Raw genomic sequence first — 16,943 nt, 5'->3', positions numbered from 1 at the left:
GGTTATGCAATAGAACAACCGCAACCCCAACAACCGCAAAGAGCAGGCCCAGCAGTGGGTACTCACTCACAAGAGAGGGGCTCTACCGTCAGTGCTACTATGAGAGCTGCATCATACATCACAAGAGGCAGTTACACGGAGGAACACCACACCACATCTACTGACAATGGGTATACTTTCCTGCACTAAATGCATAATGGTTTGCAAAGCTTTTCCTTTTCAGACAAAGGCAGCCTAGTGCAAGACTCCTCATTTACCAAACCAAGTATACCAGTACGGGCATCCAAACAACATCGCTACTGAAGTCATTTCTCTTACATATGCTCTTTCTAGCTTTTTCCCCAACAAAAGGGTACGTACTGAGACTAGACATCTAAGGCCCCACACATGGATGGTGCTTACCGATAATATAACTGCCTGCCTGTATGAGACTGCATGCTGCTCGAATAAACCTACATGTATATTTAGTGACACCTTCAAACAGACACGCACCAATGTATAAAAACTGCAACTTGTGTGTTATTAGTGACGTTGCTCCCTACTCACAAGAACACCACCACCATGTCCCAGCCCAGCATGCAAGCCACAGCACTGTCATACTTCACCATTAAGAACAGCTTGACAGCGCAACCTATTTTAATTAACTGGTGCCAGCTCTCATCCATTCTAACTGATTAACGGTAATTCTCCCTCACCAGAATATATGCAATATTGAGGAGCCAAAGCATCACTACAAATGAACTGAATCTCTAATTCAAGCAGGCTTGAAATTAAAATTTTCCATTGTAATAGTCACTGCACAGCTTTTTTTCTCAACATGCAAACATGAGGAAAACTGTCATTGGCAGCTAATGAGTACTCCATGCATATTTCACCAACAATGTATATAATAATAAGATGTTCTACAGTAGAACCCACTTTTATGATCCCAGGTGCTGCGCTTTCCTGGTTGTAACATTTTCATGAGGTACTCCCACTGTAGCTCTCACATGCACTCACACAATACAAACTCAACTACTGCATTATAATAGTGGCACCGTTCCCACACGGTGCGCTCGAAAGTGACGTCACGAATGTCACACGCAAGCTTACGGTTGGCCTCAATTTTCTTGCAATTACTGGTGCTGTTGCACTGTCGCTATGATGCGAGCACGACTTAGTGAAGGCGCAAAAATGAAACTATGCCACGTAGGCTGCACTGTACAACGTGGTTGTGCGGGCTGGCTCCACGGCTTTCATTTCTGTCATCAACATTTTATTTGCTGCCTGCGGCTTAAAAGATACAATTTCTGGATTCCAGTAGATGAGGACTGCGTAGGATCAAAGCTACTGCCGCAAAAACAGAGCAGAAGCACATATGTGTAGCAACTTCGCCTGTTCCCCACATGCTCCCTCTTTGCTGTTGTTGGCTCCCTTCCACCAACAACTGCCCAGACAGATAGAGAGCCAGTGCAGGATGTTTCGGACCCTCTGCACATTCCACAGAGGCATGCTGCGCTAACAAGAAAAAAAAAAAGGCATCAGGCAATGCAGGCAATTAAAAATTTCCTCCGCCGAAAGTCAGGGGCCTAAGTCCTAACTAATCCTAAAAAATTTCACTCTGCGGTCAAAGACCTTTCTAAATGTTCTATTTGTTTTTGCGATTTAGCCATTCTGTTGTCATTGCTACATTTTTTGCTGTCATCAACATTCTCCTGTGTTTCTAACATATTTATTTGCGTAATTTGTGCTCTTTTTTTCTTTAAATTAAGGCTTCAAAAAAGGGGTGCGCAAATTACACAAAAATTTTCTGAACACTGAACACAGTTGTAACACTGAAAATTATGGTTGAGACTGTAAGGCGCTCAGTACTCAGAACTTCTGGCTATAATTTTCACTGAGTGTTAACTACATTTTTAGGCAGAGCAAGGGCGATTTGCCCTAGCAGCCTTGTATCAGACCGCCAAAGTCATTCTTACTTCTCGAAGTCTCGATAAGTTGGAGGAAAGTCCAGGAGATTGCCACTCACGGCACTCAAAATCTGTCGCAACGAAATATGCTTGTGTTCACTTTGGTTGTAGGGCAGACTACTCTTTGGGTGCGGACTTAGCCTCGTGATGAAATGCTGTCACAAATCGAAGGTGCGAAAGCAAAACCATGCCGTCAGATCCCTCAGCGTGCAGGCTGCACTGTAAGCAGTGCAGTTGCACAGGCTGGCTTCAAGGCTGATGCTCATCGTTTCTAAAATCTAACTGACAAAAATAGAAAACAATCAAAGCAGTCACCTTGAAACAACCATGGCAGCCCACGCAGGCCCCAACTTCGCCCATTCTGCTATCCTCCACAAGCCGACTGTTTCCGTGCACGCTGCACCTTTTATCTTAGAGATCTAAAATCACAGGATCGCTGCCAGTCAGGCTCACAGCTAGTTGTCAACTGCATCGTGACGTGACGCAGTAGTGCTTCTCAATAGTGGTCAGCGCATTGACTTTATACAAGGCCTAGCATTATCTTTCGCGGCTTCTGAAACATGCTGATAGTCAGTTATATGAAGAAAGGGCAAGTGAACTCATTTTACAAGTGGCTCAGAGGCGCCACGATGGCTCAGTGGTTATGGTGCTCGGCTGCTGACCCGAAAGACATGGATTCGGTTCCGGCCGCGGCGGTTGAATTTCGATGCAGGCGAAATTCTCGAGGCCCATGTACTATGCGATGTCAGCGCACGTTAAAGAACCTCAGGTGGTTGAAACTTCCGGAGTCCTTCCCTACGGCTCGCTTTGGGACATTAAACCCCCATAAAACGAACCATCATTTTACAAGTGAAAGATACTGCCATTTCAAAATCTTGCGATATATCACAGCAAGTTTAGATGAGCAGGAAATTCAAAATTTCTGAATATTTAGGAGGTTCTAATAGTTTAAATAGTAAAAATTCAGTGCGAATCGAATAGCAAATACTATTGGTAAATTATTCGAAGTTTTGAATATTTGCACACCCCGAGATGAATGAATCAAATATTCTCCGCGATCCAAGAAATTCGTACTATTGAGATCCTGCAGGACTGGCTCTGCTTTTTGATAGGAAAGAACAATGCATTCCAATTCTGCTTCCCCTATGACAAGTTCTCCAGGTCTCGGCAGGAAGCGCACCTGCAGCTGGTAGGGCTTGCCAGCCTTGACAAGCGCAGCCACAAGCTGGCTAGTGTGGGTGAAGTGCACATTCTCGTCCATCAGGCCGTGAACAATGAGCAGCCGGTTCTGGTCACTGGGCAGCTGCCCGACATAGGAGAGCACTGAGCCGCGCCGGTAGCCCTGTGGGTTGTCTTGAGGGGCGCCCATGTAGCGTTCCGTGTAGCCCGTGTCGTACAGGTTCCACGAGGTGACGGGTGCCCCAGCCACAGCCACCTTGAACACATCGGGCCGCTGTGCCAACCCCATCAGAGAGAGGTAGCCACCTGCACACAAAAAAACTGGTCAGCCCCACACTACTCTGGTCAGCCACACTACACTAGTCTGGTCCCCGTGGCCATCCATTGGTATGCACATGTGAAGCATCCAGTGAAGTTGGTTGAACCCACTCTGCTAGTACCTTCACAAGTGCAAAAGACTAGCAGTCATTAGGCATGAACCCCATCATGCGAGGCGGCAAGCTCGAACGAGGATAAGAAGATGAGGGCCTCATTAAGATATTGTCACCGAGAAACGGTTGACGTACGCAGGGCTGGTTTAATTGCGTTACTTATACGCGCAAGACGTTGTTGGGACGCACAAGGCAGCAGGCAGCATGAGAGATGAAGACAACAAAGCATCTAGCCCCGAGATGGCTCAAGGCTTGCCAACTGCCAGGAAATGCAATTTAGCCGCGGTACGGCGCCACTAGAGGAGTTAGTAGTGTCGCATTGCTCCCTCTCTGAAGGACACCGACTCGGTGTGGTAGCAATGGGAGGCAGGACCACAAGGGTAGTCGCACATGTCTGGCGTGTGGTGTAGATACACGCGAGGGGCTAGCGGGCGTGGTACGGCTTCATCCGGGCGACGTGGACAACCTCAGAGGTCGGCCGTCTAGAAGAGCGAACTGTTCCCTGGGGAAGAACTTCGTAGATGACTTCACTGAGCTGGCTGAGCACCTCGTAGGAGCCAAAGTATCGGACAGATATTGCTCGATTATCCACGGCCGTTCTTCGTAGTGCGGTCGAAGTGCATCAAGGGAGAATCCCGCTAGCCCATTCTGCAGTAGGGCAGTGACGGAGAATGTGGCCGGGTTCCCCGCAGTGGTAGCAGAGTGGCCTATTGTTTGGAGTACGCCAAATGTGCGCTTTTCTCATGGTGGACCGGGACTCCTGTGGTTCGGCGGGTATGGCTGCAATTGGATACCACAGTGAAGGCACAGGAGCGACGGGGGAAAAAGCTTGCATCACTGGCCCAGGACGGCTTTGTAGTGCTTCACTGTACGTCATCACGTAGGGCGCCGGCTGCGGAGCTCGTGGTGGCTGAACAACTCGCCGGACTTCACCCGGACCACGTCCGGTATGGCTGCGACGCTGGCTTGTGGAGCTTCGAAGCGAAGTTTCTAGAGTTCTTCGCGTACCATGCTCCTCACAAGCGCTCAAAGCTCCTCAGTGGGTAGCGACACTAACCTGACGACCGTAGCGCGCGCCACGTTCCTGCAGAGAATGCTCCATCATTGTTGCCTCCTTGGCAAAGTCGGCCACTGTTCTTGGCGGGTCACGTACCAGTCCGGCAAACAATTGCTCTTTTACGCAGCGCATTAAGTGGCATACCTTCTTGGCCTCGGGCATACTAGGGTCGGAGCCATTGAAGAGTCACGTTATGTCCTCAATGAACATGGCGACGCTCTCGTTCGGCTGCTGCGACTTCGATTGCAAGGCAATTTCAGCCTTCTCCTTTCTTTCGCTGGTGTTGAACATGGCTAAGAGCTCTCGGCGAAAAACCTCCCAGTTAGTGAGGGAAGCTTCATGGTTCTCATACCACGTCTTGGCCGAGTCCTGTAGCGCAAAGTAGACATTCCGTAATTTGCACTCGCCGTTCCACTCGTTGAAACCCGCCACACGGTGAAAGCTGTCCAATCAGTCTTTGGCATCCTCAAACCTCTCACTGTGGAACAAGGGGGCGACCGAGGTGTGTGGAGGGCGAACGGCGGGGCATTCCCGGAATGCTGACTTGTCTGGCTAGCCGTAGTGGACGTCATGGCCCTTGACAATGTTGTGAGTTGGCCGAACTCGGGTTGTAGGCCTCGCAGGCGGCGGCTCGCCTTGTGGACTGGTGTTGTAGCCACGCGTTGAGAACTGACGTCAAGGGTGCCCTCGGGGTCAGTTTACATGGGCCATAACCCAGCACCTCCACCAGATATGTCGCCGAGAAACGGTCGACGTACACAGGGCTGGTTTAATTGCGTTACTTATATGTGCAAGATGTTGTTGGGACGCGCAAGGCAGCAGGCAGCAAGAGAGATGAAGACGACTAAGCATCTAGCCCCTAGATGGCTCAAGGCTTGCCAACTGCCAGAAAATGCAGTTTAGCCGCGGTACAGCGCCACTAGAGGAGTTAGTAGTGTGGCAATATACAGTCAAACCCTGTTACAACGAACGCCGCAACAGCGAGATTTTAGTCACAGCACAATAATTCCAATTCCCCATCAGCAAACCATACAAAGCAATGCAATTATTTCCCCAAAATGAACAATTTTAAGAGCGAGGTTCCGCTTCAACAAAATTTTTCCAAGTGCCAGTATTTTTTTTGGCACATCCACGTATGCCCAGATATCTCGTTAGGTTTCGGCAATAGCAGCTGTTTGCACTTTCAATAGCGTAATTGACATTCTTTGCAGAACTGGAACTAATAAGAAAACATGTGCGCCTGAAGATGCAATGTGGCGCACGACTGTTTGCGGCAGTTTTGCCGATGGCTCGAACTCAGCACTTACGAACTACGTTCGTTGGTGCAAGGCGGCTTTTGGTTTTTTCGCTCGCTAACACTGACAAAGGAATAATGGAGGCGTTCATTTCAGTGTGAAACAATCGTGCAGATAGAAACCAGTGAAAACAAACATTTTATGAAAAGCGGTGGCTAGTTCCAAAGCGCTTTTCCGTCGCTTCACTGCAGACCAAGTTAGGCCTAGCAACACCGAGCAAACGGTGCGCAACGAATTGCTATCATCCAGTGTGCCGGTGGAGGGCATGTTGATGCAGAAAGACTGCCACCGGCTAGGGTGCACTCCAGTCTTGCTTTTGCGCCACGGGCGAATATCGTGATAATGTTTTACATATTTTTTTTTCCCTGTCTGGTGCACCTGTGCACTGACATAGTACAGGCACTACATGTGACGGTGGTTCTAGGCAGAGAATCAACAGAATGACACTCTACTAATTTATTTGTATTGTGCGCTGCAAAACATCATCGAAGAATCGGGGCTTCCGCATTTCTGGCATGTCGCCTAAAGCATCACTTCAAGCTGCATGTGACTGCTACCGTGCACAATGACGCAGGTGCACGTGCTCCTAGTTCACGCTAAAATGCCTTCAGGCAATGCGGTCTCAGTACGGGTTCTGGCAGGACAACAGCAGGAAGCTTTTAAAATGTGTGCACAAAAAATATATTAGTTTTGACAGCAAATGTAACGGGTGCATTTACAGTTGACGAGCGAAAATTCAGACGACCGATTTTTCGGACATGCTTGATTATTCGACTTTTTGCGGCACCGCGACATGGCCCAAAGAGCGCCTTAAATTACGGACGCACCGCAACTGACTGCTCGATTTTTCGGACCTTGTTCGCACTCGCCGCCAACACCCAAGCCGTCATATATGTGTATACAGTGGAACCTCATTAATTCACACTGCAGGAGAGATCGAAAAACTTGATCAAACAAAATGAAATTCAAGCCTAAAGAGAGCCTCTTAACTTGCGGTGCTGAAATTCTGCACGGGTCAGCACATTGCACCCATGTGATTTCAAGTTCATACAGTTCTTGAATGACCTCCGTCGCACGAACTTGAACAGTAGTCGAGTTCACAGAATTCATCTGTGCAGAGCGTTTCCGTCTCGAATACGGAGAGAGGTAGCTGCAAAGCGTGTGCGAGGCGTATGGCTTCACGGAGACGGCGAGCGTGAGAGGAAATGATGGTGCATTTCAAAGCACGGTCAGCGTACCCCGGCAAAACGCACCACAACCCTGGGTTTTCTATCGTAAAACCGTACACAACTGGCGTTTCAATGACAAGCAAGACGCCTCTCATCATACGCAAGCTACCGCAGAGTGCATATCACCGGATACGATGCTAAGTTTGGCTCTAGTTGCTAGGCCTAATGATGAAGGCCAACGCCGACCAGGTGCTTGCTGGGGCCATTTGTTGGTTCTTATTGTTTCGCCATCTTCGCATTCTCGTTCTGGGCCCATCGTACTGCGGGCACAGCGCCGTTCCCGCAGCAGAGTGTTGGTTTTCTCAGCCAGGCCGAGCTCATGAAAGCGGTCGCCGCCCATCGTCCGTGCACAGTCGCGCGGCAAAATTTAGTCACGATGAGCTTTAGAATGTGTGCAATACAACTGGCCCTTCCTCCAGCATATTGATAATAAGTTCGTGATTTTTTCAGTGAATTTTGATTTTTTGGACAATAAACGTCCATGAACTATTCAGTCCAATCCGTCAACGTTGTGGTCTGACTTCACGACAACAAAGCTTCTGTTTAAACGAAATTTTTCACGGGTACCGTGAATTTCGTTGAAGCATGATTCGACAGTATATGCGTACAAATGACGCCAACAGTCATCAAAACCAAGCCGAGCAGAGGTAAACCAACGCACACATTAGTTAGAGATTGCGGAGTCGGATTCCAATGAGAATATGTAGTCTAAATATTTTTCACATTTTCAACCTCAAAGCAATGCTACCACACAAATACGTACTACGGGGTACAAAACTCTCCAGGATGTGCGACAATGCCATGTTTGTTAGCGATCAAATGCTATCACTAGCACGTGTCATAGCATGCAAGTCTGACGTTCACCTTGACAAGTGCGGTCTCCAGCCAGGGTCTAATCACAGAGCTACCAGCTTTGGTTCCCGATGATGCGCCCTGGAGACTTTTGTCCCCGACAGTACATTCCCTCATTACTTCTCACAGTTTCAATGAATGAGGCTTCTTTTGTACATTATACATTAGAACCCCGCTATAGTAAACTGGTGTATAGTATAACCCGAAAACCCGTAAATAGTAAAGTGAAACTGCAGTTCCATTTCAGCTCCCATAGACGACTGTATATCTTTTTCATTTAGAGTAGAGATTTCTTGCAAAGAAACGGCTATAGTAAAGAGCGCCTAGCCGTGGTGACATACTTTCTGCGGAATGATGACAACGTGGCCCACGCAAGGCCGACTTTCGGAGGAAAATGGATACCAAAGACAAGACGGCGCTCCTTGAAATAACTTCATCACCAAGCTCAGAAGCTGTGATGAGAAGCCAACTTCTTGAACTCTTTGGAGCCGTTAAGTAAAGCGCACAGGCACACATCGAAAAAAAAAAAAGTCAAAGCTGATTATGAATGCAGAAAGAAGGTGGCACTGGTCGCTGAGAAAGGAATGACAACAGAAATGCAGTGAAGAGTAGGGAAGGGAAGAACAGGGAAACGGCGGCAAGAAACGGAGGCGCGGTGGCACTGCGGCGCCTAAACTGTGTCCCGCGCGTCCTCTTAAACGACACAGAGGCTGCGGAAAATGACACTGTGTTCATGCGAAACTTTGGTTTTCACATGAAATCAAACTTGCGTTATATCTGTAGTCGCACTGTATTTGTGCAAATGCGGAACTTCCACAAAACGTAAACGAAATTGAAAACGTGATAACATGGCATGTGATGACTGAAAATAAATAATTACCACATAAATGGGTGATTAAAAAGCAGGATGAACTCTTGCTGGTCCGAGGTACTTTATTAAAGAGGGGTTTACTGTGTGTGTGTGTGTGGCGCGTGCGTGCGTGCGTGTGTGCGCGCGTGTGTGTGTGTGTGTGTGTGTGTGTGTGTGTGTGTGTGTGTGTGTGTGTGTGTGTGTGTGTGTGTGCGCGCGTGTGTGTGTGTGTGTGAGTCTGCTTAAAAAACAGGAATTTGAACAGGAATGTGTAGCAAAAATCAATAAACAAGCAAAACCAGCATTCAGAGACCAACAGAGATAACAGGCAATAAAACGGCACAGCCGTGTGCAGGCCAGCTGACTAGCGGCAAACAGAACAGCCAATGGTTCGGTACTTTTGGATTCCGGTGCCAGAGTTTACCGGAAGTACACGGCGACGGGGCCATGCCAATCCAGTTAAGCCCACTCATAACAATACCAGTTATAACAATATATCGGATATAACAATGGTCAGTCACGGCACTGTCAGCTTTATGTTATGTTCAATGGTAAAATAAACCGCTTATAGCAATGCTGTCAAAGCACATAATCGGTTATAACAAATAAATCTGATCAGCGAGAGCCAACCTTGAAAGAAAAAAAAACATGGCAACGCTGCAACCGCACCAGCCAAGCTACACTTACAGTGCAAATGCGCGCGCATGTAGAGCCGACTGACGGACCAAGCCAGCGCAGCAACGCAGCAAAGCAGTGAAAGCGAAAGAACCCGTGACGCACTCGATGACACCGGGAGGCGCCAAGGATCCTTGCATGTCGCGGCGATACAAGGAGGAGAAACGACAGATGCGTTCCCCCTTGCAAAAGGCCCAGGCAGCCCAGGCAGAGAAGTCTTGGTAGAGCACTCCATTATCAAAGTTTCTGAGGGAGTGAGCCGCTCACAAAACACACTCCGGCACATTTTTTTTTGCTTGTTCTTTCTGTGCAACAGCTGGCAGTGAGAGAGGCGAGAGCGCATGCGTTGTCCCATCTTCCCCTGTTCTTCCGTAACTTCACATATTGCACTTGTCCTGAAGGCAGGCGTTACTGCGTCAGGTGAGCTGTTAGGTTGCTGCACTGGCCACGCGTGCCATGCGCACTCTCAATCAGTGCTGTGCATGCGCATGCATGTCCAGCATGGTTATTCACTTGTCAGCTGACATAACTACAAAAGTTATTCTGCATTGACCCCTTGCCTGTTTTGTTGGTCCTGATGTCCAAATCGACAGTTTGGCTGTTCTGAGCCATCAGCTTGGAAGTGCACACACAGAATGAAACGCACTGCTTTGACAAAGCATACAGCTCAACATAAAACTTCAAAGGAAGTAGCAAATGCTGATATGATAAAACAGACAAGTTCATCTGATCAGAGTTCACACTGTGGCACCTAGAAGAGGTACATGACACAAGGCAATAAATTCAACCATAAGTGGCACTGATGTTCGAAACACAGTGCCCCCTTTCACAAGAGCAAGAGCCTAGATCAGTGAAGTTAGTGAGCTAGTGCCAGCTCATAAAGGCATGTATGCGAATGCATGCAAATGCATGGAGCAAAGTGTAGCAACGAGCAGGTAGGGGCACAACCAAATGAAAATGACTGCTCACTTTAGGCAGTGGGCACAGATACCGCATGCCCCATGTAGCCACTACCCATCTGGTTGGCTGCACAATGCAAGCAGCAACAGTGAGTGGCCAAGCTGTCCAGAGAGGACAAGGCTGCAACAGGTTATCAGGATGACAGCAGGCAGCACCTACCGTAGGACCAACCATGGATAGCAACTCTGGACAGGTCAATGTAGTCCTTCTCCTGGGCCAGCCACTGCAGGACTTCCACATGGTCAGCTATTTCCACTGTACCCTGCAGTGCAGAGGTAGCCACATCAAGACCTTTAATTACTGAAAGCTAACCAGCAATGAGTAAGCATGTGCGAATAGCGAGTTTTTCAGTTCGAAGTGAGTATGAAGCGAATAGTTAATTTGGCTGAATAGTTTCGAAGCGAATATTTTCAAATTGAAGCAAATAGTTTGAGACTAAAAATATCGCAGAAAAAAAAAACGGACAATTCACCAACTCGCCCAACAACTTGCCTTGTTGAATTCATAAGAGCTGAATAGCATACACCAAAAGCCAAGGCTACAGAATACACTAAAGCAACTGAAATAAAAAATGAAGCAAAAAAATGCTTTCAAACTAGCATTACGCAATGTTCACTCAGCAGCATGTCAAAGTACACTAAGCATCGCAGCCTCAAGCCCTTACCATGCGATTCGTTACATGATGCTGATCTTAAATATAAACGTTGTTAACAGATTTTTCGGACATGATTCATACTCCAGACTTCTGTGGTACCGGGTCATGCATCACATATAGTTCAGTGTACAACCGTGGCTGAAATTTCAGACACGCCGCATCTGATGCTGCAATTTCTCCGACCTCGTTCACGCAGCCCACAGTCACCTGACCGCATTGTGCACGCATGATCTTGCATTCGTATCACTGTCAAAGAAGCTATTTGCAAGTTTCACATCCAGTATCACCACCATGCGGCTGCCTCCAGAACTGCTGGAGAGATGATACTGGCGGAAGGTGTTCGGCTTGCACTGAGGTCGCCCACCCAACTTCTGTGCTGTTATTACAGTCGTGCAGCGCCTTTAGCGTGTTACTGCGTTTTTCACACAGCCACAGCAATATGTTAACATAACATCCAAACACCTGTATAACACATGATATGGGTAGAAAACAAAAGTAATCGCATTTTTAATCTACTGCAGTGCTTGAACTGTCCGGTCGAAGGTGAGATAATTCTGCGTACATTCCCTTTAATTCTAAGCTCATGAAGAAGTGGATAATCAAGTTAATTAAAATCTCAGTGTGGGCAATTCATTCACCATCAAATTTTAAGCAGCGCGTTGAAACAGGGACGATGAAGAAACACAAAAACGACAGCGCAAGCGCTGCAGCTGTCGTGCAGATTATGAATTGTGAACCGCCCTTAAAGGCAATACTTTTCAGCAGCGACCACTTGCAATCAGCAGTCGCTGAATGGGCACTGAATTCAGAGTCTGTTTAACTTTAAGGAGGAGTGGACCTACATCCACGGCGTTTGTGACATCGAGGAAGTTCTAGCACGGCTTCTCTTTAAAGCTGGTGCTACCTTGCTTGTCAAGCGATCACTGCTTAAAAATATTTCCATCAGGGCTTGTTCATGATTTATATCAGTAAAAATTGTTGCCTACATGCAATGCTCCAAAATAAATCTGCAGGATCGAAATGCGCACTGCAGACTGTCTATGCACTTTACACCTGCGTCGGGTGTTTTCTATTGCCCCTGCAGTGCCTGCGCAGAGAAGGCTTTTATGCCGACTGATGACGCATATCTTCAAGCCACAGCAATAAACAGGGCCTGCAACGAGAGTTCCTTCGCTTACAAGCTGCACACTTGCATGAACATTTTAAGGCAGCTTCAGGCAGCGCAGCGCAGCACAGCACAAGGCTAGCCCGGCCGCCTCATCATCTCTCGAGCAGTCATGTTGGATTATAAGTGGCACCCACTAAAGACCAAGAAACTCGCGAATGGCCTGAGTAAGCCGTTACGCGAAAGTCGAATAATGTCAGCGAAGGCACTGCGCACACGCCGGAAGGGGAATGGCATGCGACACACAGTCGTGCACCAAGAGGAGGACGTGGCACCTGGGATTTCTGGGGAGAGTCCCTACGTAGACCAACCTTGCAATGTTGCGCGCTGCTGTGCTCTAGACAGAGATACATCGTTGGCATGGGCCAGCACGAGGCATAAGGACATTCGAGCATGCCCTCCTCTCCTGCACCCAAGCGCCACTGCGCAAAGGCATGGCGTGGACCTACCCTTGGAGAGAGCAGGTTCAAGGCATTCTTCTGAGGCGAGTACTTTCGTCTTACACGAAAAGGAACTGGGGAAGCACATGGAAAATGTACCCCTATGCCAAGATTATGAGCGCAAGAAAATGGCAGAGCTCTTCGAAGAGAAGACTGTGCATTTGCGTTGAAATGCTTCACGGTACCGGCTTTCTCACTCGGTACCTAAAACAACTGGCATTTCCTCTCTTGTCTGACTTCAGGTGTCGAAGCGTTTGAACAAATAAGGCATCGTCAGCTTCAAAGTTGGTGTCCGCAAACACCGCAAATACAAAAGCCAACGTTGACAGAGCGCTCGCACTGGTCATGTTGGTAGTTCTGCATTCTTATCATGTTTGTCATCTTCGTCTTTCGGGCCTTCCGTGCAGAGGACGCAGCGCAGCTCCTTCCGCGGCGTGTTTGGTTTCACATCCGGGCTTTGTTCCACCACGCGCACTCCTCGCCATCGTGTCGGACGTATAGCCGTTGAAGGCCGAGTTAGTGGACGCGGCGCCGTGCCGTATGCACAAAGCTTGCAGACTTATAGAGCGGTGTGATCACGCGGAAGTGTCACAGCATGCATAAGACCATTGACTGCTTCTTCCAGCAGCTTATGTTTTTTAATTCTTAAACTTCGAAAATATTCAAGGTTTTCGAATACTGCCATTCGCTTTAAAGCCCGAATTGAAAACTGCATTTCGCTCCTATATTCAAAATGTTCGAATATTTTTTACAACCCTCGTGACGAGCAATCTGAAAGCGCACTAAGACACCCCGTGACACCCCGCAATAAGGGATGATTTGTGGCTCTATGCAGTGGAGTGCAGCGTCTTTTTCTTGCCATAATTTTTTCTTTACCTCAGTGATTATCTATAATGTTCTTTACGGTTACTGTTGAAACTGTTGCATCCAGCCTGTTAACATGCTGTACACATCCAATACTGCACTGATATAACATTTTGCCTTGACCTAAAGTGTGCATTTCTTACATCAGTAATCTATACATCAAGTGTGATGCTTGTGAGTCCATAATGGAAAAAACTTACAGTGCAAAAAGATAATACTGTTTCAATGAAGAATGTAGTGTTGAGAAAGCACACAGAAAGGATGAGAACTGGATGGGTCCTGCGCTTTTAACTTAATGAACTTTGTATAAGCCCCCTCAATGATCAAACAACGCGCTGGCGCAAAACTTCTAAGATTGAAGAAAACCTACAATGACAACAAAAGTTAAACGTCAACCAGTGAATGGAAAAAGAAGAAAAGAGAAGGAGAATGAATGTGCACGAACGACTGTTTGAAGAGCTTGGGCACTTTTTATAAAATTTCTTTGTCCAGGAGATAAAAGGAAGATGTCCTGATGCACATGTCACTATGGCATTTCCCGGATTCCATGTGCTTCCAAGATTTCTCTCGCAAACTGATCTTTACCGTGCCCTAAAGCTTACATATGGTTTAGAAAGAGAAGCCAACTTTTACAGTCCTTGCAGTGCTCAGGCAAGTGTTCCCCAGTTTTCATGCGACAGAAATCTTGTCGCCTTTCCTGTGCGCTCTTTAAACGCTGCACTCTTCGTTCAAATAGTATATGTCTGACCAACTGGCGCCACAGTATACTTTTTTTATCAATAAGATAACGACAAGAGAAGAACACAACCACAGCAATGCGGTTGCGTTCTTATTCTCATCTCCCTCTTTTCACAAGTTTTTTGCAGTGTTAGGCTGCTATCGACCAATCTTCAATGCATCACCTCTTAAGCAGAGCAGGCTCAGTGCTGTGGCAGCCAAACAAAGTACAGTGTAATCTATACTCATAACGATGCCAGATATAAAGATCAAATTCTTTAGATTTATTGATTCTCCTATTGCCCCTAAGTAAAAATAAACCATATATAACGACAAAAGGTTTATGGTTTATGGCGGTTTAATGTCCCAAAGCGACTCAGGCTATGAGGACGCCGTAGTGAAGGGCTCCGGGAATTTTAACCACCTGGGGTTCTTTAAAGTGCACTGACATCGCAAAGTACTCAGAACTCCAGAATTTCAACCCTATCGAAATTAGACTGCCACAGCCGGGATTGAACCCGCGTCTTTCGGGTCAGTAGGCGAGCGCCATAACCAGTGAGCCACCGCGGAGGCTCGGATACAACAATAAAATTATCAGTGAAATAACAGCTACAACAATAAAATTCTGCCTGCCCAGAATGTGTTTATCATTAAAATGTATGAAAGTTTGATATAAAAACAAAATATTTTAAAGCAAATGACACGAAAACTCCGCAAATGGACTGGCATTGCGAAATCAGTGAGGGAGCTTTGTGTACAGCCTTGAGAACCAAGTCACAATCGCTGGAGAGAGGAGGAAAGAGGGAGGAAAGAGCCTGCTTATAACGATCCGTTATAACGATCCGATTTTCCAATCCAATCTTCCACATAACATTACAAGTGGATTGCACTGTACTTGGTAATGGTGCAGAGGCACGACAGTGCTTTCTCTCTTGCACAAGTGTGCTGGCATGCATAAGCTTACTGACCATGCGGCCCTTGATGTGCGACTCAAACTCGATCCCCCGATGCCGTGATCCCCGACAGTCCACCACCACCACCACGTAGTTCTCAGAGGCCAGTAGATGTTGCCGCAGGTGCCTGTGTGCACAGATTACCAGGTCAAGTTACCCTACACACCTCAAGTTTCCTGGCTTTTGGATTTGTGCAGGCACGCAGTGTATAGTACTTGTTTCAGCACATGGCACACTCACAATAACAGAGCGTTCATGCATCTGCAGCATTTTATTTATTTGTCGAGAGCTAACAGTTATGCCAGTCCAAGGGCTCTCAAACTTGGTTCTGTGGAACTCTTTGGTTGCTTGGGAGTGGCACTTGCGCTTCTCGAGCATCTGCTTAAATCCATGTATACTTCAACCCCCACCTCACTTTTTTCTTTTTAATGAACTTATTTTGGGGCCAATCATGCTGTTATTGCTAGTAGCAGACTGTCTCAACTACGACCAGTCGTTAATATGAGCATTTTTTTTAGAGGTCATGTGAATTATTATTTTTTTTTTTTTTAGAAAATGATTGAAGCCAAGACACTTAATGTTCCTTAGGACTTTTTTGAAGCCACTGGTGTTCCCTGAGGCTAAAAAGGTTGAGAACCCCTGTGCTAGTCAGTTATACTCAAAGCTGTGGTAACAAACAATGACCATAAAATGACTCCCGCAAGTGCTAGCAGTATTGCTACAAGATTTTTACCACAACATCAGCATTACTTGAATAACACTGTTGAAAACATACCCTTACTCTTATTCTAATTTTTATTCCAAATCTACATTTTATTGTACTGCTAGGGCTCTACCATTGAATGACGAACACTGAATGTCATTAAATTTTGCTGTATGACAGCAAACAAATGCCATTAGCAGAGAATGCTGTACACTGGAAACAATAAATTCACCACATAAAAGAAGCAATAGCCTCGCAACAAAATGAAATCTTTGCCAGCCTCCGTTTGAAGTTTCAACCCCATAAAATAAACAAGCAGGCAGTCCACACCTTGTTGGTCCACAACACACATCAGGTGTATAGGTATTGCATGTGCTTATCTCAACACTGGAGCCAAGGTTGCTTGTATGTGAGCACAGGTATTCTTACCGAACCAATTTAAGTCACTTCGTGACCAACCAAGCTCAGTGCCACTTTGATGTGATGCTTCGCTAAGATAGGATGACATAAAAGTCGTCAGAGACACTTGAGGTTGCTTACACGTGAGAAGGCATAGGCCCGCTCGCTCACTTTGTGAACACAGTCGCTGCGCACTGCGGCGCGATGTAACCCAATGCCACGCAGCTGGCAATTCTACCTCTGCATGGCTCTACATAGCTGCTGCCGCTATGACGCCGCACCCCTTCTGATCTGCGCTCTAACACTTCGTGACGGCAGTTGCCGCCATACCGCAGCCCACGTTTCGCCTTAAGGGTATGACAAGAGGCCCATAAATGCAGAACTGGCCTTCCTCTACTTAGCATTCACAGTTCCCTGGGAGTCTTCATACCACTCCTGGCGTAGTGGCAGCAGATAAGCGGTGCGTCACTGCCCTGAGATGGCGGGTGCTGCCACCGGTAGAATTTGTGCGATCCAGGTTGCTCTTCCCGAGCAACCTCGCGCGACTAATCATTAATTTAACCGCCACCT

At 47.1% G+C, this 16,943-nt stretch overlaps 1 protein-coding gene across 2 annotated transcripts in view; it reads right to left on the bottom strand.

Annotated features, from left to right (window-relative positions):
• The window catches only part of LOC144136279 (dipeptidyl peptidase 9), a 64,770-nt gene that overhangs the window by 2,788 nt on the left and 45,039 nt on the right, over positions 1–16,943 (bottom strand). For both annotated transcript variants that reach the window (XM_077668497.1, XM_077668498.1), the window contains 3 exons: positions 15,287–15,398; positions 10,637–10,739; positions 3,130–3,434 (listed from right to left, as the gene is read on the bottom strand). In XM_077668497.1, the coding sequence (XP_077524623.1) occupies positions 3,130–3,434; positions 10,637–10,739; positions 15,287–15,398 (520 nt within the window). The remainder of the gene's footprint in view (positions 1–3,129; positions 3,435–10,636; positions 10,740–15,286; positions 15,399–16,943) is intronic.

Source organism: Amblyomma americanum, chromosome 6 (genome assembly GCF_052857255.1).
Source record: "Amblyomma americanum isolate KBUSLIRL-KWMA chromosome 6, ASM5285725v1, whole genome shotgun sequence".
NCBI classification, from domain to species: Eukaryota; Metazoa; Arthropoda; class Arachnida; order Ixodida; family Ixodidae; genus Amblyomma; species Amblyomma americanum.
The sequence above is the reverse complement of the archived record's forward strand: the minus strand, read 5'-3'. Positions and strand labels throughout refer to the sequence as shown.